Source organism: Lagopus muta, chromosome 1 (assembly GCF_023343835.1).
Source record: "Lagopus muta isolate bLagMut1 chromosome 1, bLagMut1 primary, whole genome shotgun sequence".
NCBI lineage: Eukaryota > Metazoa > Chordata > Aves > Galliformes > Phasianidae > Lagopus > Lagopus muta.
Window position 1 is genome coordinate 4,304,055 of NC_064433.1, and position 25,995 is coordinate 4,330,049.

At 42.0% G+C, this 25,995-nt stretch overlaps 1 protein-coding gene across 1 annotated transcript in view; it reads right to left on the reverse strand.

The window, feature by feature from the left end:
* The window catches only part of ITIH5 (inter-alpha-trypsin inhibitor heavy chain 5), a 47,368-nt gene extending 26,365 nt beyond the window's left edge, over positions 1-21,003 (reverse strand). Inside the window, exons 1-7 of the mRNA XM_048933805.1 lie at positions 20,783-21,003; positions 17,434-17,478; positions 13,466-13,629; positions 12,056-12,163; positions 10,522-10,772; positions 3,358-3,527; positions 2,715-2,831 (exon numbers count right to left, since the gene is read on the reverse strand). Coding sequence (XP_048789762.1) covers positions 2,715-2,831; positions 3,358-3,527; positions 10,522-10,772; positions 12,056-12,163; positions 13,466-13,629; positions 17,434-17,478; positions 20,783-20,902 — 975 coding nt within the window. The 5' untranslated portion in view covers positions 20,903-21,003. The remainder of the gene's footprint in view (positions 1-2,714; positions 2,832-3,357; positions 3,528-10,521; positions 10,773-12,055; positions 12,164-13,465; positions 13,630-17,433; positions 17,479-20,782) is intronic.
* Between the last annotated feature and the right edge of the window lie 4,992 nt (positions 21,004-25,995).

Sequence of the window (25,995 nt, forward strand, 5' to 3'; positions counted from 1 at the left end):
CTGGTTTACCAAAAGAGACCTATTGTTCAGTCACTCCCAGATCTTGAGTATTCCTTAGCTAATCTGCAGTTTGAGTTGGAGTATTTGTTTAGGTTTTGTTTGCTTTGTTTTCTTTGATTGTCTGTTTATGATTCAGGCCATAACTCAGTGAAGTTTTGGGTTTTGGAGCAGTTAAAATCAGAGGAAGATAAATGTTTACTGAACATAGCACTCCTAGATAACTTACCCATAGTTCTCCATTAAAAGAGTGTAACTGAGGCAACAGGCACAAAGTTGAATACACCCTTGACAAAAGACCTGGCTAGATACATCTCTTGCTTTGGGCTTAGGAGGCATTTATTTCCACTTAATTAGCCTGAGATTTATGTAATTTTAGCAGTAGAAGCTAGCTAGGCTATGAAGCAGGCCTTCAAGGGTTAATCCCTGGTCATGCTGTTTCTAGTAAGTATATGAAAAGAAAAGCTAATTAGCTCAGGAGGAAAATAAAAGTTTTCATAGTACAGGGTTAATCTGCTGACCCAAGGAACAACTTTGTTCAGCTCACCCCAGCACCAAGCCCTTCAGAGTCCTAATCTCCATGGTTCAGTGCTGTACTCCTGACTGCTTACAGCATGCAGAGCTGGGTGCATTTGGGTAATATCTGTTTATTCAGCAAGGGAAGGCTTGACATTTTTCAGCAGGATAACAGAAAACCAAAAACCAGGTTCTGTCCAGAGGAATTTGTAGTGATTCAAAGGCATCTTCATTCAAGACCTGCTTCAGTACAGTGCTAGGTGTGTTTGTTAACAGCTCTCTGCTACTTCAGGCACTGGGGAAAGTAATTAGGAGCCATAAAAGTCATTTTAGCTTAAAGTGGAGATAATTTAATTTGATAGAAGCTACAGCTTCTAAATGAAGATTTATGACCACCGTTGAAACCAGATGGTAAAGATTTTAGCAGAAATAGAAAGGCATAAACACCCACAATGTCCTTGATCAAAGACAGAAAACTGCCAGGGAATTACCATCATTTGTGTCCATGAAGGACATTTAGATTAGTGTTAGTGGCCAACGGAAAAAACAAACAAACAAACAAACAAAAACCACAACACTTTCAAATAACCCCAATTTCCTTATTTCTCCTATCATTCCATGTTCTAGGCAGGTGACAAAGAAGCCTGAGTGGACTAATTAGAGCTCCTTAACTGAATCTGACATAAGTCTACGCCATTAGACTTCAGTCGTTCTAGTGGGGTTATAACATGTCATCCATGCATGCTGCAACTGCCTTATACTGGTGTCTTAGTATCATAGAATCATGGAATCATTTAGTTTGGAATAGACCTTCAAGATTATTAATTCCAACCATCAACCTGACCTGCCAAGTCCTATCACTAAACCATGTCTTTTATGCCCCGTCCACACATCTCTTAAATACTTCCAGGCATGAGGACTCCACTATTTCCCTTGGCAGCCTGCTTGACTACTCTCTCTGTGAAGAAATTCTTCCTAATAAGTAATCTAAACATCTCCTCGAGCAACTTTAGACACCTTAATGTATGTGAGAAGTGACAGTTTCCACTGTCATTAGTAGATAACAAAGTAGAAGGCAAAGATGTGGGCCTTTCAACAGAAAGAAGCCACTCAACATTTCCATATCTCATAACTGTGGAGCAAGTCTTCAAGCGGAAAGGAAGTGGAAAGGAACTACCTCTACCAGGGCTTTTGCACATTTATAAGATGTAAGCTTGGCTTATGTCTGAAGTGTGAGTACAGAGATGAGATGTATCTGTCAGACCAGAATTGAAGTATTGATTTCTCTCTGCTTCTTTGTCACTTAAATTCTTTGCTGAAATGCAAGAATTTATTTTGTGTTATAAGAATTCTGATGACTGACTGGTAACAGGAATGCTAGAAACTACAGATGAAAGATTTATTAAGATTTAAAATATTTAAAGCATTTAAATATATATTTTTTTCTAATTTAATCTATTAAGCATTTAGGAACTAAATAACCTAACAACCTTACATAGTCACAGAACCACAGAATCCAGACAGGTGTACCTATAACTTCTGTAACACTATATTTTTTGTTCCAGATTTAAGTGTTTCAGATTCCAATTAGATTAGATCTGATGGGTTGATGGTTTGATTAGGTTTGATCTTAGTGATTTTGAACATTAGGGATTTTATGATTCTATGATTCTAGTTTGTACTGATAATATCATGTTGAGAAAAAGACTATATTCCCCCAGACACAGTACTCCTTCCAAGCCAACTAGTTGGATCTGTGGACTGGAGCTAGTTTCCAGCACTGGTAATATGGCCTTCAGTTTGATATGTTGATTCATGTCAATATCTGTGTCCTGGGAAAATGTCTGAGATTTGCAGTGAAAGAATCAGATTCTCAAACAGGGCAAACTGACTTTTCTTTCAGAAGAACTCATCGAGTCATACACCGTTTTTCCAAGAGTTTTGTAATGTAAAGACAGAATTGTATTCTCTCTGCTAAGATGGACACAATGGTTTGCTGAATGCACTTTTCTGAGAATTCTCCCTAATCTGCCTCTCTTCAAAATGAACAGGATAGAACTGCCCAGTACAATCTTATCTGTTCAGTTTTGACAGCACTGACCTTTTATGCAGAGTAATGAAGAATCCTGCTAAGATGAAGCCTGAAACAAGTTCTCTGCAACCTTAAAGTCAACCAGTCTATAACACATGCAAGGACTCACCTGCTTTAGTTTTGTCCCCACCATGGATGCACTGCTGTCAAGGACAAAGACAACGTTCTTTGGTAAGGGAGGTAGATCCATGGGTGCAAAGTAGTGTACAAAATACCCATTAAGAATCTGTAGAAGAAAAATGAATTTAGGAATGAAGGGAAGATTGTGATTCAGTATCCCAGACACATCATTACTGGATGAGCACACCTGATCTTGCTTTCAATCTGTGTGTCTACATTGGTGGATGAGCTCCCTTCAATTTCCCTCTTGATTCTTGTCCTCCGTTCATTCACAGTGGGGGGCCTACTGAAGTCTCTGCATCTCCTTGCATGGTGGACAGTGGTTTTCTTCCAAATGTAGTAGGGATATAACATGTATACCCAGGGATCAGAATCACCACATGCATGTGGGTACCTGGCCCTATATCCAGATGCATGCAGTCTATATATTGAAAAGCAAATACAAAACAGAAACTCAGTGAAGCATGTCCTTTCTTTTAAGTCTATCTTGTGGTTGCAAACTTACTTTATTTTGGACAGTTTTTTCAAGCCTTCACTTGGAAAACATTTGCTAGGATATACAGAGTGTGCAAGGCAGTCAAGCCTTCTCAGGCATAGCTAATAAGATGGAAAAGATCAGCCATGTGAAGTACCTGAACATCTCCGACACTCAGCTCCCGGTTGACATCGTATCTGACTATGAAGTCTCCCAGGATGCCATTTCGGGCAATCTTGGTTTGCTCGACAACATTGGGACTGAATGTAACTTTAGCTAAGGTTTTGGTTTGTCCAATCACAGTAGAAGGAGGAGGAGAGACATCACCTGTTGAGATAAAACCACAGTATTACAAGTTTTTCCTATTTTCTTACATATGTCTAAGCACCACACACAGTGTATTACCATGAAGTTAGGTCTACTAGCACTAGTTATGTGCTAAGATTAAAGATTCATCTTACCAATGATAAAATAAGAACTTAATAACCCCTACCCCAAGATTGCCATGTTATCAGGGATAGAAATGTTTATCCAGTATTCCTATGCTCACTGCTTTCTGGAAGTCACTGAACTCAAAGGCCAGATATTCTCTGTATGACTTCTAATCACTTCCTGTGAATAATACAAATCCAGCTTCAGACACGTACAGATCTTAATACCAACCAACTCAGTGCATTTAGCATGCAGATCCTATACCTGAGCTCCTTCCAGGCAATATATGATTCATTTGACTTATTCAAACATTTCTTCTAGGACATGAATCATACTGCAGATTTGTCTCGACAGATTATAAAGAGATCTTGAGGTGACTTGTTCAGATATTCTATAAACTTCTGAGGTGGGATTGATATGGCTGATTATAAGTGTCTGTGTCATGTCTGCATCTGAGCAAGTCACCTTGGATCTCTTTATGTTCAGCAAAGAGCTGAGAGTATAGTCACTGTAATTTCAGTCTGACTTACTGATCCAACAACTAGTGCAGTCATGCAAACTGCATCCCAGAGATATAGCTCAAGCTTATATCTTAGAGCCCTCCCAGGGTCAATGGAGACAGACATGCCTTTCAGAGGGCATCTCAGAGAAAGACAGTATCATTTTCTACAGTGATATGAAGATTCTTTGCTGCCTCTTTGGGTGGTCCTTCCTGTCTTTTTGCTATGCACAAACCTACTAAGTGTATCTTTAAGTTCTGTATCCAGTATTCCTCTCCAGGGGTTCCTATAATACTGTCATTGTAATGAGTAGTGGCACTTCTCCACCTTTTTAAAGTGCCTTGAGCAGCATTAGAAGAACACAACATGACAGCTGTATGCAAGACTGAACATCATCCACCTCGCATCCAGATCCCACAGCGATTTAAAAAATCGGATACATATGATCATGTCCATTTAACTAGTGGGAAAATGGAGGCATGAAGTAGTTACACAACTCTCCTGACTTCTCACTGGTTGAAGTTTATAGAAATGACAAGAACAGGGTTCTTGTGGTTAGCTAAAGCTGTGTTGTTTACCCTAAAGCGTTATGTATAATCTAGACTTCTCCAGGCAAAGATATGAAATTAAAAGTCATAAATGAATAGCACTCTAAGACTTCTTTTCCACCTTCATTTGGCTTTTGTTTTATAGCTGTCTTGTGAGTCTGTTTGGGAGCATACAAGAGCATACTACTTGGGCAGGAAGGGATTTCCTCTTAAGACACAAAAATAGTTGGAGGACTACGATTTGGAAAAAACTCATCTTGACAAAAGGAAGCTGCATGGCTTCAGTAAAGCCAGCAATTATTTCTGCATCATGAGGATAGATTTAGACTAAATATTAGAAAGAAATTCTTTACTGTGAGAGTGGTGAGACACTGGAACAGGTTGCCCAGTGAGGTTGTGGATGCCCCCTCCCTGGAAGCACTCAAGGCCAGGCTGGGTGGGACTTTGAGCAACCTGGTCTAGAGGGAGGTGTCCCTGCCTGTAGCAGGGGGGTTGGAACTGGATGATCTTAAAGGTCCCTTCCAACCCAAATCATTCTATGATCATATGATTCTATGGCTTCTCTGACTAAGCCACTTCTAATTCACACATCCCAACAGTAACTGAGTTTTCTCACCTAAGGCATGTAAATCAGTTCAGGACACAATTGTCAGATCTTAAAGGAGGCTTATGTTGTGACTGCCCAGAACTTTGACATTTACTCTACAGTCTGTGTGCAGTTCAGATTTCTCCAGACAGAGAAAATTCATAAATCACTAGCTCTGTATGATTTTATCTTCCTGGATTTGGTTTTATTATTGTAGCTGCCCTCTCATCTAATGAAGCAATGTATGTAATATGTTTGTAACACACAGTGCATCCAGTTTGCTTGTGTTGGCCTTCCTGGATTTTCAGCCTGTCTTCCAAAGTCCCATTTAAGTGACAGAGTGCAGGACATGTCCAGAATTCATAAAAATGACTTAACTATTCATTTACATTTTCTTATTTATTTGAGGGTTTCACATTACTTCTCAATAACTGAAAAGCAAGCATTGCCACTGGTTGGGTTGCCTGACCACATCAGGATTAGTGAAAAGCAGTCTCAGACTGAAAACAGAAGTTCTTTCCTTTTACCAGGCTGTGACCTTTGGACTTCACTTCTGTGTTTCCCTGCCATATGTATGTTGGTGGGTTGAGCATACTATGCTGTGCTCAACAGCATATTATGACAATATGAGTTACTGTTCCAGCATTTCTGTGTTCTTTGACCATATGAAACTAGCTCTGTGCTCTACACTTCCTCATCTTTTAAATGGCCATTATCATATGTATCCAGGTTTGTAAAGCACAATGGAATCTAGATGGGATTATGTGGATCACACTGCTTTCCTCAACTACTCTCAAAACACTGTGTGTGAAGGTGAGAAGTGTCATTCCTTCTAACACAGACAGGTCTTTAGGAACATTCAGAGAGGAGCTTGCCAAGGCTGCCTCACACAGTGACAGGAATATCTGGGGAAGCATCTCCCACCATTTTACCATCTTGACCATCACTCTTTTCTTATCTCTGGGATATATCTCTATATATGGACTGATTAAAAAAGATCCAAAATGTTTTGGTTGTTTTTTGTTGGTTTTTTTTTTTTTTCCCATTCTGGAATAGAACAATAGAAATCAGCTTTGGAATACAGGCTATTTAATCCATTCCATTCTCCCAGTCCCAATTTCTTCCTATTTACTTTTATCACGTTATCTGGAAATACTACAGACCTCCAGTAATGAAAGCTCAATACCTGCCCTTACCAGCCCTTGCTAGAACCTCAACTTTTCACTCTTAGGAAGATATTTTCAATGTCAAATTTACATTTTTATTTCTGTATCACAAACTTGTGGGTTTTTTTTGTCTTTTGTTGGCATAGTAAGAATAGTATTTCTTTTCTGCTTGGAGCAGCCTTGTATGTCTTTGAATACAACTACTATGTCATCCCCCAGCTTTCTCTTTTAGACAGCACTTAGTATCTGAATCACAATTACTCTCCCCTGTTTACAGGCCAAATTCTTTTCAGATAAGTGACTGGGAGGGGTAAATCTATGAAATATTGCAGAGTTCAAAGCATGGATGAGCTCCAGAGACCTACGCTGACCCATGCTCGTGTTGAGGTAATTAATAGTCTTCAGATAAATTTTCCACCAAATTCAGCTAAGTAAGCTAAGCAAGTAAAAGCATTTTTTCATGTGAGAATACAGTCTCCACATGATGAAAAGTTAAGCCCAAATTATTTTGGAAATTGGCAGAATGATGAATAGAACTCAAATGCAAAGTTCATCCTCTGCTAACAAGTGGTAGCTTTCAAACAGCTGTGATAAGAAATAAAAACCTTCCTGCAATCTAGATCCTTCATAGAACTGTACAATGATTAAGTTGGAAAAGATTTCTATGATAATCTAGTCCAACTGACTTTAAAGAGAAATAGAGTCATTTTCAAACAACATGGTGTCTCCCTACCCGAGACGATGGCTAGTTCTCAAATCACTGCTCTGGAGGAAAAGGATGAGAACAGTCAGCCCTGAACATGCTGAGTGGGACACCATCCAGAAAATGGCTTCACTCTGAGGTCACCAGAAATGTCCAGCATCACTGACCTCAGCATCTCCTGTTTTGGGCTTTGTATGTAACAGAAGCAAACACCTGCACAAGCCAAAGGATTACTTTCCAAAACTCACGTGTCTGTTATCTTCCTTTGGGAAAAATACAACTCCCAGATGAAGCTGTGTGTGAAGAAGTCATTGACAAAAGAAGTATCCTGTTATCACTTTGTCTCTATTCCATATTCAGAGAGGATGTACAGAGTGCTTTCCTAGACCAAAGCACAGCTGACGTTGCAAGAATACCTGGAAAATTTGGAATCAAGTCCAATCTTTGTATCTTTGTATCTGTTGCCCAACTAAAAATGGGCAGAAATGAACTATTCTGTGTCAACTGCTACAATTTCTGTGCTATGCCCTTAAATGTCAAAAAAGTGTCAGTCACTCTGTCACATCAAGGGGCATCTTCTGCCAGTAAGTCTTAAGGTTTTCTCTTCTATTTGTCACAGACTGTATGGATATTAGCAGTTTGGCTAGGGTCAAAAGTGCAAATTGTGAATGAACATTAAACAGAAAACTTTTTTTCAATTAAGCTTCCTGCATGGGGTGTTGGATCTACTGACAGCACGTAGAAAAGCACAACAAATGTAGGACAATTGGTCCACAAAGTACAGATCAGCCATTTCTCAACTTTGGAGCACCTAAAGGTTTTTTTTCACATTAGTTTTACTAATGGTCTTGGGTCTTTGGATGTCCTATGAGCAAGAAGGCTTTGCAGAGACTAATGGCTCAGATGATTTGCTTTCTGGATCAAGGTAAAGAGATGAAAATAGATTGGAGTATGATGGATTTCAAAGTGCCTTGAACTTGCTCTCTCTGGGAGTATTTTTGTGATTCCCACTTACATTCAGGAAGCAGGAAGTTCCTATTGTCTATTCCAACTGTGGTTGATCTTGTTGGTCAGAAAAGGTCACACACAATAAATCTCTCCTATTTGAAACTAGTTGTTCTCCGAGACCTGTATGAGAACCTTCTGAGATCCTCTGTCAAGTCTTTTTGATTTATTTTTCTTTTTTTTGTGGGTTTTTTTTTTTTTTTTTTTCTGCCCATTAGTCCTTATTTCCTCATTTTCCTTCAGATCAGAAAGGAGCTCTACAAACCCAACTGATTTTCTTAACTTTACATATTCATCAGAGCATTGGTCACCTGAGTACCAATGAAGCCTTGGTCTAAAAGACACATAACACACTCCTGCCTGCTAATAGTGGACCCCAAAAGCATGTTTAGCACTTCAATAACTTCCACAGCAGTGATTTCACCTCAGAAAACATATTCCACAAATTGTATATACTCATTGAAAATAGAAAGAGTTTGTAGCAGCAATTCTAAATAAGGATTAAGCAAAGGAATGTGAATTTCAGTTGCTTCACCCACTGTAATGTCACATCTATTTATCTACATTTTGCTAGATAGGGTGGATTTTAGAATCATAGAGCTTGGGTCCATTTTAAAAGTATTGTTTTGAATCTCAGACACAGTGCCAAGAATTATCAGTGCTAACAGATTGTCATTTGGAGAGCAGGTTACAGGATTTTTCCCTGTATAGCATTTACACAAGAATTTCCACACTGTACTAGACCAACCGTGTGTCTGCTCTGCTCCACCTCCAACACTGATCAGTGGCAGATGTTTTGCAGGAAACCATATGCCACAATGCACTGTGATAGTCCCTGATAGGAGGAAAAGGATTCCTGTCCTCCTGATGAGGTACAGAGCACGCTTACTACACAGTGCATGAATGTGTAGCAGGGAGACTAATTAGCTGTATGTGGCTTGACCTGAGGTTAGTTCAAGTCAGCAGGGCCATTGACTTTGTAGAGTCATAGAATAATAGAATATCCCAAGCTGGAAGGGATCCATAAGGGGCATCAAGTCCAACTCCTGGCTCCACACAGGAGTACCCGAAATTCAAACTACATTTCTGAGAGCATTGTCTAAGCACTTATTTCAGTGCTATTTGGATGAAATCAGTAGTACCAGACTGAGTGATCAGTTTAACTCCCTGATCACAGTCTTCACTTGACAGACACAGACACTTCACAAACAGCTTCACTGATTTCACTGGTATTATGTCAGCTAGAGTAACGAAGGTCAAGTCTCACAAGCTTCTACATCCTGCTTCCACGTCAGACTCACCCTTTTAACTTTACCATTTCTTTTTTGCCAACATGTATCAGTCACAGTATCCTGTGCTTCTCGCTGTTAGTTTACACTAAAAATCGTTAATTTATGCTTGATGTTTGGACAAGTCCAAGGATGGCTGGGATAAAAGTAGACACTTGGAAAGTGGTTTTTCCTCATGGAATTTCCCATGTTCTAAAAAGCAGGATTTCCGATCCTTGCCTTGGCATGGGTGGATGGAAAAAACAATTCACTTCAACTAAGCAGTTCCCAGTAGATGTAGAGCCAGAGAAGAAGCTGCTCAAATACTGAGCACAAGGCCTGAAGGCCCAGTTCCAAGCTTCTAAAGACAATAGAAAACAGCCGTATTGAATTGAATGGGATCAGCCTAATAACCTTCAAAGTTCTTATGAGCTTATGCACAGACACCACGCAGACAGTTGTCTCTAGAAATTATGACAAATGCCATCAGCCTTTGCACTAAGACTGAATTCCCACCATCCAGCTTCACAGAGTTGATAATCCTGAAAACGTTTTCCTGTCATATTCGCTACACCAACTTTCTTGAAACTGGAGTTTGCCCTGCCAGTGAGTGAAAAAGGTCTCTAAACAGAAATTGCTGACAGCCCACAGTGTTTGGAGACTTGCTTATCACATAAGTGCAGCCACCCCTGGGTGCAGTGTACCTGCCATACAGTGACTACTGTAAGTGTTCATAAAGGAAAATAATAATAATAATAATAATAAAATTATTATTAATAATAATAATTTTAAAATAAGTATTCTAAAAATTAGTTATAGCTGGAATTTTTCAGAGTAACTCACACCTAATGAATTCCTAGTGTTTATTTTCCATGTTATCTTTGTTTCCTTTATTTTGTGACAGTAGCCTTGATCCTGGGCAATGAGGCTTTAATACAATGTTGGGGTTTTGTTTATTGACTCATTTGGAGCAGAAGGTAAATGAATGAAAACCAAGTCTATGCAGTTATTCAAGAATGTCCCAGAGAACTCCCAACAGTTCCAATCCAGTTCCTAAGAAATTATTAGGATGTCACGAATAACAAAATCATGGATCACAAAATCTCACCTTACCTTCAGCTTTTCCATTGCCTTTATGCTTGCTGTTTCGAAGGGGAGGCACTTCCAGTGAAATGATACCTGAGTTCTCCAGAATGTTCACCTCCACTCGTAACCTCCCCACCAGCTGCTGGGGCCGGATGCTGACCGTATACTCATATTTTCCCAATCGCCTTTGCAAGAGCTCTTCATAATGCAGTAGGAAGTTGGCTTGCATCTTCCGAGGAATGAAAACTGAAGCTTTGAATGTCTCATAGCCATTCTCTCTGGAAGAAAAGAGGAATATGTCAAGCATATATAGCATAGAGCAGGACCAGAAGAAAGACTACCTTTTGGTTTCTAAACACAAGGATTTGTAAGACCCATATTTAATTCTTTCCTTTGCCTCAGTGACTCACTGCGGTACCTTAAGCAAAGTACAAATTATTTTCTCTTCCCTATTATTAGCTGTTTATCACTACATACTCAGAAGGGAAAAACAGGACCACAAAGACATTTCCATCTCTGGACACCTCTCTGAAAGGGCTCTTCTCTTCCAAGTGACTACAGTGTGACAGGTTCCCTTTTATGTCTGGATCCTGAGAGACTGTCCTTTGTTAAAAGCTTGTGACTTTTTTTTTACCAGACTAGTCACATTTTGAATCCACAGTGAGCTTGACATCCATAATTCTTAGTGGCAAGAAACATGATTTATAGGAAGAACACATTATTTTGTCTGTTTAGAACTTGACACATAATTATTCTTTTTCTCTCTAGATTTTCTATGAAAGGCAGAAAATAAAGATACCTATTCTCTTTTCACACGAGTTCAGATCTCTGTCAGATTTCTCCCTCTGTACAGTTCATCATTTTTCTAATATGAGAAGTAATGGTCTAGTTATGTGTTCTTGATCATGTGTTTCATATTGGAGTAGCTTTACTATCACAGGCAACAAAGAGTCATGCAGGATTTTCTAAAGCAGAAAAATCCATTCAGACTTGCAATTCTTTGAAAGTTATATAGGAGAACCTGGGCATTTGTCAAATTATAGGAGGAGAATAGCCTGCAGAACTGAAAGTGCCTTCAGATGAACATAGGATTTCAGATTGTTAAAGAGATGGGACTTTCTGACAGCATGTGGCAAAAAAAGACTACACATGGTCAAGCACTGAGAACAGGGCAAATAGACAAGACTGCAAAAGGGTACCTGTGGTTCTGCTACTGAATATCTTTGCAGTCTTGAAGTTGTAACTTACTGAAGCGCAGTGTGTCTTAATTTTACTGCCAGTTATTCAGGAGGTAACAAGATTTCTTTTCCTCTCAAGTATATCAGTTCGACATCCTGGACCTCCTTGGAAGTGAAAAAGTTGTGTAACAGAGCCAGAAAAGGTCACGCACACAGCTAGGTTACTTGGAGCATGGGATTGACACTAGGCAGTGAAGACAATGTTTTGTTCAGCTCCTTCCTCTTCCTACAGATCCATACATGTGTATACCAAAGCAACCAGAAATAAATATGGGAGGAGAGTACATTACTTCTCAGAACATAGTTGAATGCATGACACTTGCCTTCCGTTCACAGGACTTGGAGGTTTCTTCGTCTTTGCTTTGTCATCGTTGCTGTGCTTCTTTTCTTTCCCTGTGACCTCCCCATAGTAAGTCTTGTTGCCAATGCTCCTAGAGAGATCAGAGATGTCAGCATGACTGATCCGCACCTACAAACAGCATGCAGCTCTCTGTGCAACTCTCTGCAGAAGGGCACATGGACTGTGCACATGTGGACAGTTAGTAGCACAACTCTTATTGAGTTCACTCAGATCAGTGGGATAGAAGCTGACTCAGAAGTGCCCTGGTTGCTTTCGCTGGAAGAGCACATTTTTACCCCAGAACTTAACTCCTCTTAAATGCCAGTATAAAATGTAATCTTCAGAGCACAAAGACATTAGCCTGAAAGCAAAGCAATTGCCAGACTCCCAACAAGCACTGTTTCGTGTATGGTCCCAGATCCACCATCTGTGTCAGTGCATGTGGCGATATTCAGAATTGCTTCTCTCAAGTAGCTGCTTTGCTGACAAAAATACATCTCTCTGGGAATGAGTTACAGACCTGGATGGGCAATGGCAAAAGGCTAATTTTCCTTCTACTCAACCCAAGAAGAAGTTTTCCTAAAAAAAGCTTACCCCTCATCTGCTATAGCGAGGGACAAAGTTGTGGCAGTAATTTCTACCCATAGGGAGGAATCTTAGCATGACCAAACTAAACACATTTTAAAACCAAGTGCCTCATTTATTCCTTAGTGAGTTAGTTGAGTGTGTGTTGATTGCCCTTTGCCTGCCCTGCTACCCAGAGAATGACTAGCACCTCCAGCAACAGGTCAGCCTGTCTTCTGTTTTGATTGTTGTGGTGCTCAGAGATGTGATTTAGCAGAGGGTTGTTAGAGTATTATGGCTAGGTTGTGGTTGGACTCAATGATCTTTAAGGTATTTTCCAACCTGAGTGATTCTGTGATTCTATGATTCTATGATTTTGTGATTTGACCCTTGTCCTCCATTGAGATTGTGAAAACGTAGAAAAATAAGAAGCTTTTGAGGCACCACAGTTAGGAGACATAAATATGCTGTGCTAGTGTTGCTGAAATTTTAATTGGAAAGGTTAGAAGAGTTGTTCTGGTCCAAATCTGAGAAAGAGGAGAAGGAATTTATTAAAGTGCACTCACATGGGAAATAGAAGAATGCTCTTCCACATGTACAATGAGGGCTTGAATCTTAGTATCCTGTCCTCCAAGCATTTGTTCTGTGCTGTGAAGCCATGATATTCTTGGATGAAGTATACCATGGGTGTATTTTCCAAGTGCAACTATTCTAAATGCAAAAAAGCATTGATACAGTCCAACTGCAGGCTAGCCAGTGTTTAAAATCTCAGAGACCTGTTTGTGAGATGGAAAAAACATTCACCTAGCTGTCAGAACTACTTACGTACATGGTAAAGTTGGAGATGAAAGCTGCAGCTGGGATCTGCATCTCAAACACGGCTTCTCGTGCCTCGGATCCACTGTTCACCATTGTACAGGACACCGTGGTGAAAGCATAGCGAGAAATGATTGTGGATTTCACTGAGAATTCAGACATCCGAGGCCTAGTTTCCTGTAGATATCAAAGGTTACCCATTAACAGTGAGTTAGGTAACTCTCCCCTTCAATTTTACAGTGGGTTTAATATTTAATATTCTCAAAGAATGAACCCTTTTACAGTGAGTCTTTGACTCCCTGTGAGGAACACAGCAAGCAAGGTGAGGATTGCCTCCAAAATATCAGGTGAGATGCAAAAGTTAAACTTAAAAAGACATGGCAGTGTCTTTGTTTGTACACAAGGTCAAAAAGCTACAGTCATTCTCCAATTCTCAGGAAGGGTCTGGGCAGCACAAGAGCTCTGATTTTGCCAGCATCTGTGTTGTGAAATACACTGATAAAATCCATCTGTATCCTAAGTCGCACTCTTCAACTCTGACTATTCGAGACAGTGAGGATTAGCCCATTTTGGCCTGGAAGAGAAGCCCAAAATATCTCCCCATAGGGTCCAGAACTGATGTCACAAGAGCAGATGTAAGATTTCTTGAAAGACTGAGATCACTGCGCATGGAGCAGCATCTTAAAACTGACACAGTCAGATCCGTAAGTTTTGTAAACAGAAAAACTGCTGTCACTGGAGTGAGTTGAGTCCTCCTCTGCTGAGAATCAATGCTGGAGGTCTCAGCCAATGGGTGGAAGAGACTTAATAAGAAACACTGACACAGTGACATCTCAAACAAAATATTTTAAGCCTTTTAGCCCATATTGGATTTCTTCCAGCAAAGAAGTAGCAGAAATTTCAGAGAATGACACATGATGTAGCAATGGAAGCTGGAAGCCAATTTCTGCTGCATGGGAATGTGTCTGGGGTTGGAGCATTTCTTCAGTCTAAGATGATTTTTGACAGCAACGTCTCCATGGAACTCAACAGTTTTCATCCTAGAAGACTTCAGTGTGTTTAACTGTAAGTAGCCCGTTAGAAAATAATCTATTTGCTGCTTTAAACCATTGAAGTCTGAAACTTCAAAAGCAGAAGGGAGCTAAACAGTAAAATATGTTGCAAATAAAGAGCAATTTTGCTAAACCAAGTACATCAAGAATTTATTCCTACTGAGGCTACTAAAAAATCATAGCCCCCTGAGACTTGTGAAAACACAAACATGTTCTTCAGCTGCACTACCAGCCTTTTTCTCCCAATAAAAACAATTTTCCCAAATGGCTTAACAAAGGGATCAATTGTTGTATGAATAAGTATGAAAAAGAAAATATTCTGTGGTAGCTGATGGCATCAGAATAGCAATAAATGAGCATCCAGCTAATAAAGCTGCTGGGCTAGTGGCTTCCAGGCAAATGAAAGGATGAGAATCCACTAGAAACAAAGATGAAACTATCAACAGCTGGAAATAAGGCCTCATCTGCCTACACTTTCAAGGCTTGGATATGTCTGAAATGGACCTAATCACAAGAGAAGTCTTTAACAGCTGGAGAATATCTGATTTGTTCTGTCTCCATGTACATCCTCCTCAGCACAGGTTCAGCTCCCATGGAGCACAATGGCAAAAACTCATTTACAGTGTGAGCTGGTTCACTAATTGTAGACAGCTCAATGAGACATATCTAGACTAGAATATATCTACTTAATGTAGATGTCCACCCTTAGGCCACAAGGGGCTTTTAGTCAGTTGGTGGTGACTGGAACAATATTCCCAAAATATGGGGCAGCATGTTCTTAGGATTTTCCTGCACACATAGGCATGAATTTTCAGTTTCTATCTGCTGAAAGTGGAGAGGATGGGGAGTTTTAATCTGGAGTGATGTTGCAGGCACATTTCAAGATCTAATGAGATGATGTTCCATTCACTCTTTTGTACCATCAACTGCCTGTGGCCTATCAGGTGTTAAAAAGGATTTGCAGAAGCGAAAGAGAGAACCTGAAAATGCAGCGAATTCCTTAGATCCAAAAGTCCTGCATTCACTCTCATTTTCTGCATTTCATCACAATCTGTGGGTGCAAACCAGGCTGAAAGCTCAACAGCAAATAGCTGAGATACAGACTGGTTTTGCAGTGGCAGATCTTGACTTGTCAAAACAAGAACGTAGCCTGCCACTGGCAGGGATCAATAGTACATGCTCAGAGAAGAGTGTTAAGATCTGGCCAACCTGGTACTAAAGCTCAAGAACTTTCTCTCAGATTCCTCTAATTAGTGGCTGGAGGAATTCCTATACCCAGTGTGGCATTTTATAAACATCATTCCTGAAGATGTTCAGGAAATGTGAAGATGTTGTTCTTAGGGACATGGTTTAGTAGGCAATAGTGGTGGCAGGTAGATGGTTGGACTAGATGATCTTAGGGCTTTTCCAACCTGAACAATTCTATGATTCTGTTTTATATGAAGAACCACATCCTTTAGATGTTTTCTACCAAGTCTATTATCTACTAGTTTCAACTGATCTCTGCTAAACTCTGCATCCCTTGAAACAAGCTCCAGTTCTAATATATTCACAGTCAAATGGCAAAAACAAACGGAAAATAAATACATTCAGCACTTCTTCCTCCTTGTGGCGGGTAGATGTTGCTGCTGGAGAAAGCAAACACTGTGCCAGGGCATCATATACAACTGGGGATGAAAGAGCCTTACGGCCCTGGAAGGGATCTGCCATTTCTTGTGTATAGAAAATATAAATGCTGGGGGCAGAGGCGGTTTCAAAACAGGTTGCTAGGTCGGGCTTGGCGGGCAGCCCAAGTTCCAGTCTGTGATTCTCGCATGTTCCCTGGAGCCTTTACACAATCCGTCAGTGCTTGATTCTCTGACTTACAGCTGCACAAACGCCTGCTTGTTTTCCCCACTTTTTATTAAGGTCTTCAGAAGAAGAGAGACAGCACAAAGGAGAAACAAAACAAAACAAACCATTTGTTTAATATTATTATTGCTGTGATTTATTATTCCTATTAAAAATAAAGCCAGGGAGTGCCAAGGCAGTGGATTAACACTTTGCTACAATAAAGGTTGGCTGGAGGCTTTTTGAAGATGTCCCAGTTATTATGATGAAGTGGGAGCTGAAAATTTTCTGCCAAACATATTATTTTGTGTTTGTTTATAAGAAATCTTTGGAAAGACAGAAAAGAGCTGAAGATAAATGAAATTCACTCCACATTTTTGCCTCTATCAGTTGCTTTCATCAAAATATACTGACTGCATGTCAGATTAGAAATTGTAAACTAGTAATAAGATTGAGGATTGCTCTCCCTTAGGGTGCTGATTCAAGTGTCAAAGATCAAAGGAGCCAGAATCTACTGATGGCTGTTCAGTGTGTGAAATGAGTTCTTCCTGTTCTTTTCCAGAGAAAAGAAACCAGGAAAATAACTGGCCATGAATAGCGATATCACTGGCTTTAGCCATATTCTTATCTAAGCCATGCAAATCTCAGTGCAGCAACATAGCCAGATCTGACAAATTTTCTGTACATCTTAAAGCTTAGATTCCCCCACCAAAAGGAAGATACTGGCTTCTTTGCTCTCTTTCTTCAATAAATTCTGGCTTCTGTATAAACAGAGAACAACAGATCTTCAAATTTCAAAATGAACTCTCTTTTTCTCTTGAAATTCAATGAGATTTCATCAGTCTCATTCACGTTCATTGCATGGTTGATGATGATAGCACTGGATACTACCCAAATCTGTGGCTGAGAAGATGGATTGGGAAGAGTTAGAAGAACTTGTACCTGTTGGATGACTCAAAATTAAGATTTTTTTTCCCCAGAATCACACCCCTACCATCACTGACTGATACAGTTTACTCTTGGGCACAGGGATGCACATACATATAGATGCTCAGAGCAAGTGTAATTCTCATGAAGTAAAAGACAGGGTGATACATACCAGCCTCTGCAAAAATCTGGTCTGTCTTGGGACACGCCGTACAACCTGCAAAGAATTAAAGGAGTTAATGGAGCCTTGGAAAGCTTGTCATTTGTTTAAATCCAGATGTGAGCTTTTCTGGCTGAACACAATGGCCAGGTTCAAATGTTCCTTAGGTTTAAACCAAAACCTAAATCTCTTCTCTATTAGCATACCCATTCATCAAAGCTCAGGAATGCAGCTCTCATGAATGAGAAAGTGTTGTGTATTTTACAAATGCTACCTGTCCAGAATGTCTCTACTTGAAGGCAAGGACATCAGCAGTGGCTGTCCGTGCTGCGTCTTCATCCTCAAGCATGTTCTCTGACAGCTCCCTATGGAGTTACACAAAGGCTCTATACTACTGTTTTTCCAGTGGCATGGTGTGCAATGCATGATGAACTCTTCTAAATGGTTTCCCAGGAAAATAATGTCCATCTATTTTTATGTTGGATGCTACAAATGCAATTTTTTTGTTAGAATTTTCCCAGCCCCCATCTCCTAGTCTCTGTTAGGAAGGGAAAGCTGGAAGTTAACCATAGATCAGATGAAATAACTTCATAGGTGAAACACATCTATCAACCCAGTGTTGGGCATCCTTACTTCAATCCTTTCTGCCTTAGGACCTCTGGAGGCCTAGCAATTGATCAGACTAGAGCAGGACAAACTGAGCCCTGCACTAGTTTCATTTGCTTATTAAATGTCATTTTGAGCCCAATTAAATCATCAAATAAAAGTCAAAGCCCATTCCTCGTCCTTACTTGAATTTTATTATTAGACAAAGTATTTCACCTATGACAACGCAGTCCTACTCATTTCATCACCCTTCACTACAACTCCTCTGACTTTTTTCCACATACATGTAAGTCTTGGCTTAACATGTCCAAATCCAATCCCTCCTCAATACATAGTAGAAGTCTCTTGTCAGTGAGGAACAATGAGGGAAGCCAAGTGACTTTCTAAAATGTTGGTGAAACTCTAGAGAACAGAGGAATGCAATGATAATTTTTTACCTGATTTGCCCTTTCTCTTGATTTACACTGAAAACAAAGTCACCCCTTGCCAAATATATAATTTTTTTCTCTTTATTCATGCATTGCGAAGCTCAGAAATGCCTAGTGGAGAAATTAAATGTTTTCTCTGTTAGAATCCTATTTTTCATCTTTATTTTAGCCAACATCTTGTAAAATTAGAACCTAGGAAAAGCATTTCTCTCAGGAAATTCTCAAAAGAGAGGAGAGGAGAGGAGAGGAGAGGAGAGGAGAGGAGAGGAGAGGAGAGGAGAGGAGAGGAGAGGAGAGGAGAGGAGAGGAGAGGAGAGGAGAGGAGAGGAGAGGAAAGGAGAGGAGAGGAGAGGAAAGGAGAGGAGAGGAGAGGAGAGGAGAGGAGAGGAGAGGAGAGGAGAGGAGAGGAGAGGAGAGGAGAGGAGAGGAGAGGAGAGGAGAGGAGAGGAGAGGAGAGGAGAGGAGAGGAGAGGAGAGGAGAGGGGAGGAGAGGAGAGGAGAGGAGAGGAGAGGAGAGGAGAGGAGAGGAGAGGAGAGGAGAGGAGAGGAGAGGAGAGGAGAGGAGAGGAGAGGAGAGGAGAGGAGAGGAGAGGAGAGGAGAGGAGAGGAGAGGAGAGGATGACGTGATTCTCTCAGAAAGATAGCTTCTGAAGTCTTGAGAATAACTGGTAGATATTGGTCAGTAAAAGTAAATTCTGCTTGTTAGGACTTTATGACTACTACCAAAGCACTGCTGCAGGGTTTATGACACCAATCAGTCCATCGGAGTATTTTTAAAACATCCTACTTCACTAACATCATCTAATAGAACAATTTCCAACTTTCCACCGATTTTTATCTTTAAAGCCTTCTGAAGCACTCTAAAGCCCAACAACTGCTAGTACTGATTCCATTGCTCCTGACACCTTAGCATGGCATACAAAGAATAAGCTGGGCAGTAGCAAATAACAACCACTGAAGACCTGACCAGAACTGCATCTAGTGTAATGGTGATAAAGAGCCTCTTGTCATCTGCCCTAGTCCCCTAACAGTTCTCCCCATAAGCAGATGAATGAGTGCTCCCAGATACCATTCAACTAGCAGGACAGTGTTGAAGATGGTTTACCACTTGTACAGCTTGGTGTGCAAGACAGTCCTGGATTGTTGCTAAATTCCCCAACAAGAAATATATGTCTGCAGTAAACAGGATTGGCAAAAAAGTTGCTAAGGACCTCCCAGAGCAGAGAGATGAACACTTGTAGAGTGATTCTTCCCATGCTAGTATGGGAGGAATGACTAACTCTAAAACAGGTACAGATACGTATGAAAAGTTTGAGTCTTCCTATGTGTGACAGAAGATGCCAAATACAGACATCTAGTGCTGCCTATGGCACTGTAGAGTATCCCCCTTGGCATCCATCAGGATTCGTAGATCCTGCATCACATCTACAGGTCTTAGATATTACAGAGCCTCTCAGATCTCATCAAGTTAAGGTAACTGGGTATTTAGGTAACTTAAGTAAAGTCACCCATGATATCCACTATAGACCTGAAGGATGTGAGCACAGGTTTAGCATTCAGTCTTTTAAACCGCAGCCTCTAAACTACTATTGCAATGTCATTCCTAATGTGCAAAAAGTTCATTGCCCTTTCAGGCCCATTTTTCCAGAAAATCTAAGCTGCACAATGGCACAATACAACAGTCATCACTTGCAGAATTTATTTTTTTTCTCCCCTAGTCAAGAGGCATTTTACTAGCTGAAATACATGGAAGTTCCTTTCATCCAGCTTCAGTTAAAAATCAAGTACGGTAAAACTGAGACCAGAGGACAGGGCAGAAAAGCCTTCCTCCAGGCCTGAAATACTCTGAATTACTCAGACTGGCGCAAGGCCAGGGGACTGCATTAACTCTCTTGTCCCTGCAGCACACACTGTTTAACACAGCTATCGGGATGCTAGCTCTCCAGAGGCACTAAGACCACAACCCTTGGCAGCACAGGAGTGTGCTGGGGCTTTACCTCAAAGAACCACCTGAGCTCTCAGCCATGGGGACAGCAGAGAGGCATGCTGCACAGAGAGATGCAAGAAATTCACTTTTACCAGCCTGCTGTGCATGTTAATGCCAAACCCTGAAGAAAGTGACTGCAAATGAGTGACAAATTCAGCGCATTTTTCTTACTGTCAGCTCTCTCTCACCACAGGGGCTATCCAGGCAGTTTGTTCACCTGACAGCCCTGGACACACACCAATCCAAGAGTTCTCCAGCTGGCTACTTTCAATTAATCCACACCAATTAACGGGGCACAAGCCACCAGATGTCCCCAAATAACAACTGTCGTAACACCTACTTGCTCCGCAACGCTGTAGTCTGCCATCAGCTTTTCCTCCAGGTACCTTGCCATCAGCTCCGAGTCGGGCTGCCCTACAGCAGCAGGGAAGCAGCAGCAGAGCCATAGCCAAAGGATCATGGTGGAGGGGCAGCAGGTAGGAGGAAAGCCTCACTGCCTCCACTGCTGCTTGTGCTGCGGACAGGCTGTGAGCAGGCTGACAGGAGGCGAGACGATCCACCCTCTTCTCCTCCTTCCCAGCTTGGGACCAGCCCCTTTTCCACTCAGAGTTTCTCAGGCTGCCAGGGTTTTCTATCCTGCAGTCACTTCCCCTCAGCCTGGGATTACAGGCACAGTCCTCGTGCCCTTCTCAGTGCTGCCCACAGCCCCCTTCTCACCTCCTATGGGTAGACAGACAGAGGGGATCAGAGCTGGGGGTCCCTGAGCTGCAGCCACATGTCCTCATGTCACCCCAACCAGGAGGACAGCCGAGGAGGTCCTCCCAAGCAGCCTGGAGTCAAAAGGAAGAACTTGCCAAGGGAATGCTGCATGGAGATACAGGGATGGGCAGCTTGGATTCAGGGTTGGGGGACTTGGTAAGGCATAGGAACAGGCTGCCCAGGGAAGTGGTGGGGTCACCGTCCCTGGAGGTGTTCAAAAAACATGGAAATAGGGCAGCGAGGAACGTGATTTAGTGAGCATGGTGGGGATGAGTTGATAGTTGGACTAGATGATCTTAGAAGTCTTTTTCCAACCTTAACAACTCTATGATTTCAGTGTCAGCAGCACCCCAACCCTGCAGTGGCCCTCTGTGAAGTGCGTTTCTTTTGCTGGGGCAGGACACAAGATGGCTGCTGCCTGAGGTGCTGGTGCCTCAGGGACCAGCAGGGCACTCTTTTCAGCTGCTGGTGGCAGCTGAAAGAGCCTCTGTGTGTCTCCTTATGCTATTCACCATTATGTTGGGCAGCCCTGAGTGACTTATGCCACAGTTAGTATATAAAAGCATTCTTCTGCCCACCCTTTTGGGAGCGTGATCCAAGTGCATACTTGAAGGTTTGCCCAGGAGGGGTACAACTGTACATTTTCACCCTCTCTGAAGGGATTTTTATGTTCCCCCTTCCCCTTCAGCCTCTACTGAAGAGAACAGGCAGTAGGGTGCTGAGGGAGGTACAGGCGAAGCACAGCGTGAGGGCAGCCATGAGATGGGCTGAGCCTCACCTCACTTAGCCCATGGCAGCAGCAACACTTCCTCCTTCTTGTTGCCAAGATCTCTGTCTCATTGGTGAAAGCAGCCCCAGGGCCTGGTTTCTCAGCACAGGGCAGGGCTCCCTCCGCACCCTCACCTTGGCACCCCGCCTGCTGCCTCCCCACCAGGCTGCAGGCAGCCCGGGAAAGCTGTCAGCATGGTGTTGGCCTGGCACCTTATCTTGGCACATCGTGCCCCAGAGCTGTGCTTTCATCCCTCTCTCTCATTGTCTCCTTGGTAGTTTCTCAGCTCCAGCAGACCCAGTTTTCCTCTCTTTTCTTTCACACGCAGTCCTTTCAAGATTCAAACCATTGTGTTCTCACTTTCCAGCTCTAGGCCATCAGAGACTGAGGCTGTTTTGCTTCAGCTCCAGCCCAATGTGGTGAATGTCCAGTGGGTGGCTCGGTACCACAGGCTTGGCACCTTTCTTTGGTGAGGCCACATCTCAGTACTCTTCTTAGTTCTGGGCCCCTCGCTACAACAGAGACATTGAAGTCCTAGGATGTGTCCAGAGAAGGGCAATGAAGCTGTGAAGGTTCTGGAGCACAGACCTTGTGGGGAGTGCCTGAGGGAACTGGGATTGTTCAGTCTGAAGAAGAAGAGGCTCAGAGAAGGTCTTATTGCGGTCTACATCTCCTTCAAAGGAGGTGGTAGTGAGGGGGGTGTCAGTTTCTTCTCCGAGGAAACAGCAAAAGAATGAGAGAGAATGGCTTCACGGTGTGCCAGGGGAAGTTCAGGTTGGATATTAGGAAAGAATTCTACTCAAAAGGAATGGTTGGGCACTGGCACAGCCTGCCCAGGGATGTGGTGGAATCACAGTCCCTGGAGGTGCTCAGTAACCGTGGAGATGTGGCACTGAGGGATGTGGTTAGTGGGCATGGTGGGGATGGGTTGGTGGTTGGACTGGATGATCTTAGTCATCTTTTCCAACCTTAATGATTCTATGATATTGCCAGCCTGATGCCAAAATGTCCTCCCAGCCCTGTCGGAAGCTGTAAACACACCATTGGATCACTGGAACCCAAAAGTTTTTCCTTCTAGAGTTTCTTCTGAACAGACACATGTGTACCTATCTGAAAGCCTATGTCCTCTGAGAACATATAACCTGTGAACCTTATATCCTTAAAATCCCTTATGTGTAATTGGAGGGCAGGAAGGCACATGGACCCCATTCAGAAGGGATGAGGGGAGCTGGAGATGGGCTAAAAGGAAGGAACGGCAGTGCCAATGCCTTTGGAGCTCTTCTTTAGCAAATTGGTATGCATATAGCACAGTGGTAAGAAAAAAATATAACCCCAGGATGACCATCTTTAAGCTGACACCATACTACGCTCAAGAGGGCGGTGCTTCTCTCTGAGACCTTCTGTGAAGACCAGAGAAACAATTGAAGCAATTTGCAGCTGGTATTCAGCTTCTTTTTGTCTTATCCAGTTCAGACATGGAAGAGCTGAGCACAGGAGTAGGGTGAAAATCAGGACTGTGACATTCTGTACCCTCACTACTAACATTAGGGATGCTTCTAAGCCTCCCTTCTCCAAGTTTCATTGACCAAGATCCATGGCTGAACTTGCAGCTCTCCAGCATGTACTCAGATCTCAAAACAGGCATTTGCAATAATACGTAAAGGTTAATTTCCTGTTGTTTTGGAAAACTTAGAAAAAAACAAGTCACTTCCATAAAAGCAAGTCAAAAAATACCTAGAGGTGTTTGCCAGTTTGAAATAATCTCTGAGCAAACAGCCAGGACACATTTGGGAAAAGCTGTCCAGAACCCACCAGCTATCACTCTTGGTCTCCTGATTGGAATTCAGCTTGTTTCTAGCCCTCACTCTGCTTCTCCCATTGCACAGGTGAGGAACTGTAGCATCAGTTAGTAGCTTATCCTGGGCATGTTTGGTGAAAGGAAAAAGTTCAGAATAGGCATGGGATAACCAATTGTTTGAGGGAATGAGGTGGGGAAAACATTGCCCTCCCTAAAACGATTAGAAGAAGCCAGTTCTACTCAGGCTCCCAGTAAGTGCACGTAAGGACACGGCACATAGCTTAATAAGACCAAGCTGTGTTTTATTAATCATGGTTCAGATGCTGTTAGGTTTGCATGTGAATATTATGCCTGAGGTCCTAATTAATTGCTTACATTATCCCTTCTTCCACCTCTGGAATATGATCTCCTGATTTTGAGGGGGAACATGGAAGTCACTTTTCCAGGGATACTGTTGGAGATGGAGATAAGCAATTACTCAGGTGTGCCTGTTTGCATTAGACATATTTGATTCTGACTTTTGCCAGCTTAGCAAGATGAGCAGCTGTTCTTTGGGTGGGAGCTCACCAAATTAAATTGCCTGGCATACCTCCAGACAGCACGTTCAGAGATGGGGGAAAGACACAAGCTGGCAGGTGAGCTTCACTGCACAGTTCACCTGTGATGGATCATGTTGTGTCAAGGAATCTCTCTGTGTTGACATACAAACACATAAACCTTGATGTTGCTCTGCCTTCACGTATCTGCATCCCCATTTTTCCACACAGTGCTCATAGACAGGACTGGTCTTCTTCATTGTCACCATACCAGTAGTTAAATAAACCCTGTAGGAAGTTGCTGAAGTTAAAGAAAATATTGGTGCCTTTTAGATCAGGAGAAAGGGTAACCCAGGCTCCAGACTGAAGCTGAGGAAACCAGATTGCAGACACATTTAGTCATTAACTCTGTGCTATGATGTACAGATTTTTAGATGAAAGATTTCCAGTTCTTTGTTCTTCTAGGCAGAAGAATGGGACACCAGATACCCACTTCACACATTAAATGCTCAACTAGAAGTGTATAATCATGGAACTAAAACTACGTGAAGTATTAATAAAGCACAGAATTTATTGGCTGTCAAAGCCAGCAACTTGATTAAGCAATTGCTGAGTCCCAGAGGATTGCACAAACAGATAGGTTGAATATTAGAAACAATTTCTTATCAGAGAGTGATGAGGTATTGGAACAGGTTGCCCAGGGCAGTGCAGGAATCATCATCCATGGAAGTGTTCAAGAGAAGTGTAGATGTGGCATTGAGGGATATGGCTTAGAGCAGGCACTGGCATGGGCTGATGATTGGATGAGATGATCTTATTGGTCTTTCCAGTCTTAATGATTCCATGATTCTATGACAAATAAATATCCACAGTTAAAAACAGTTATGGTGAAATTTGGAGTACTACATTAAATATTTTATTTCAATCCTTAATCAGTCAAAGAAATATCCTCCTCTGAAACACCTGGATAGAACCTTGTGGTCCCAACTTCTGATCCCAACTCGAGTTGCCTGTGTTCCAGGCAGGACTTTTCTGGTGACATAGTGGCTGCTGTTTTCCCATTGCCATTAGCTGTGTGCACTATTGCCCAGATGAGAATTTAGAACTTCAAACTCTGATATTGCTCTGATCTGGGATGAAAATTTTAAAGATGCCAAAGTGTCTGCCAGAGGGCCTCAGAAGGGAAATTTGAGTCTGCCCAGAGTGTTGCTGTGGAACACTCTTTGAAAAGGTCATCATGGGCAGAAAAGCAGCTTGCTGGGTGGCTTTGAATAATAATGCAAAGAGAAAAAGCTGAAGCAAGAGGAAAGCCTATTGTACATGTCTGCTGTATCATCTCCCAGAACGGCTGGTGTACAGGAAGATGCATGTCAGTGGCGCCCCATGTACATGCATTTCCTTGCAGAAAACTTATCTGGGCCACTAGACATTTTCAGATATGAAATTCAGTTAGGAAAGGGGACGTTGACTATCTCATAAGAGACGTAAATTGTCAGCATCCCTTCCCTGCTGCAAGCCAGTATAACACAATTTAATTCTGAGGAACAGACTGCACAGTTGTGGCTCCAAATGCTTCAATGGACAGTGCTGAAAACTTATGTCCAGAGGATTTTTGGCCATGGAGAGGGCTGGCTGCCAAGCAGTCCAGTTGGCACATACCAGAAAACACCTGCCTGAGATCCTGTTCTCCC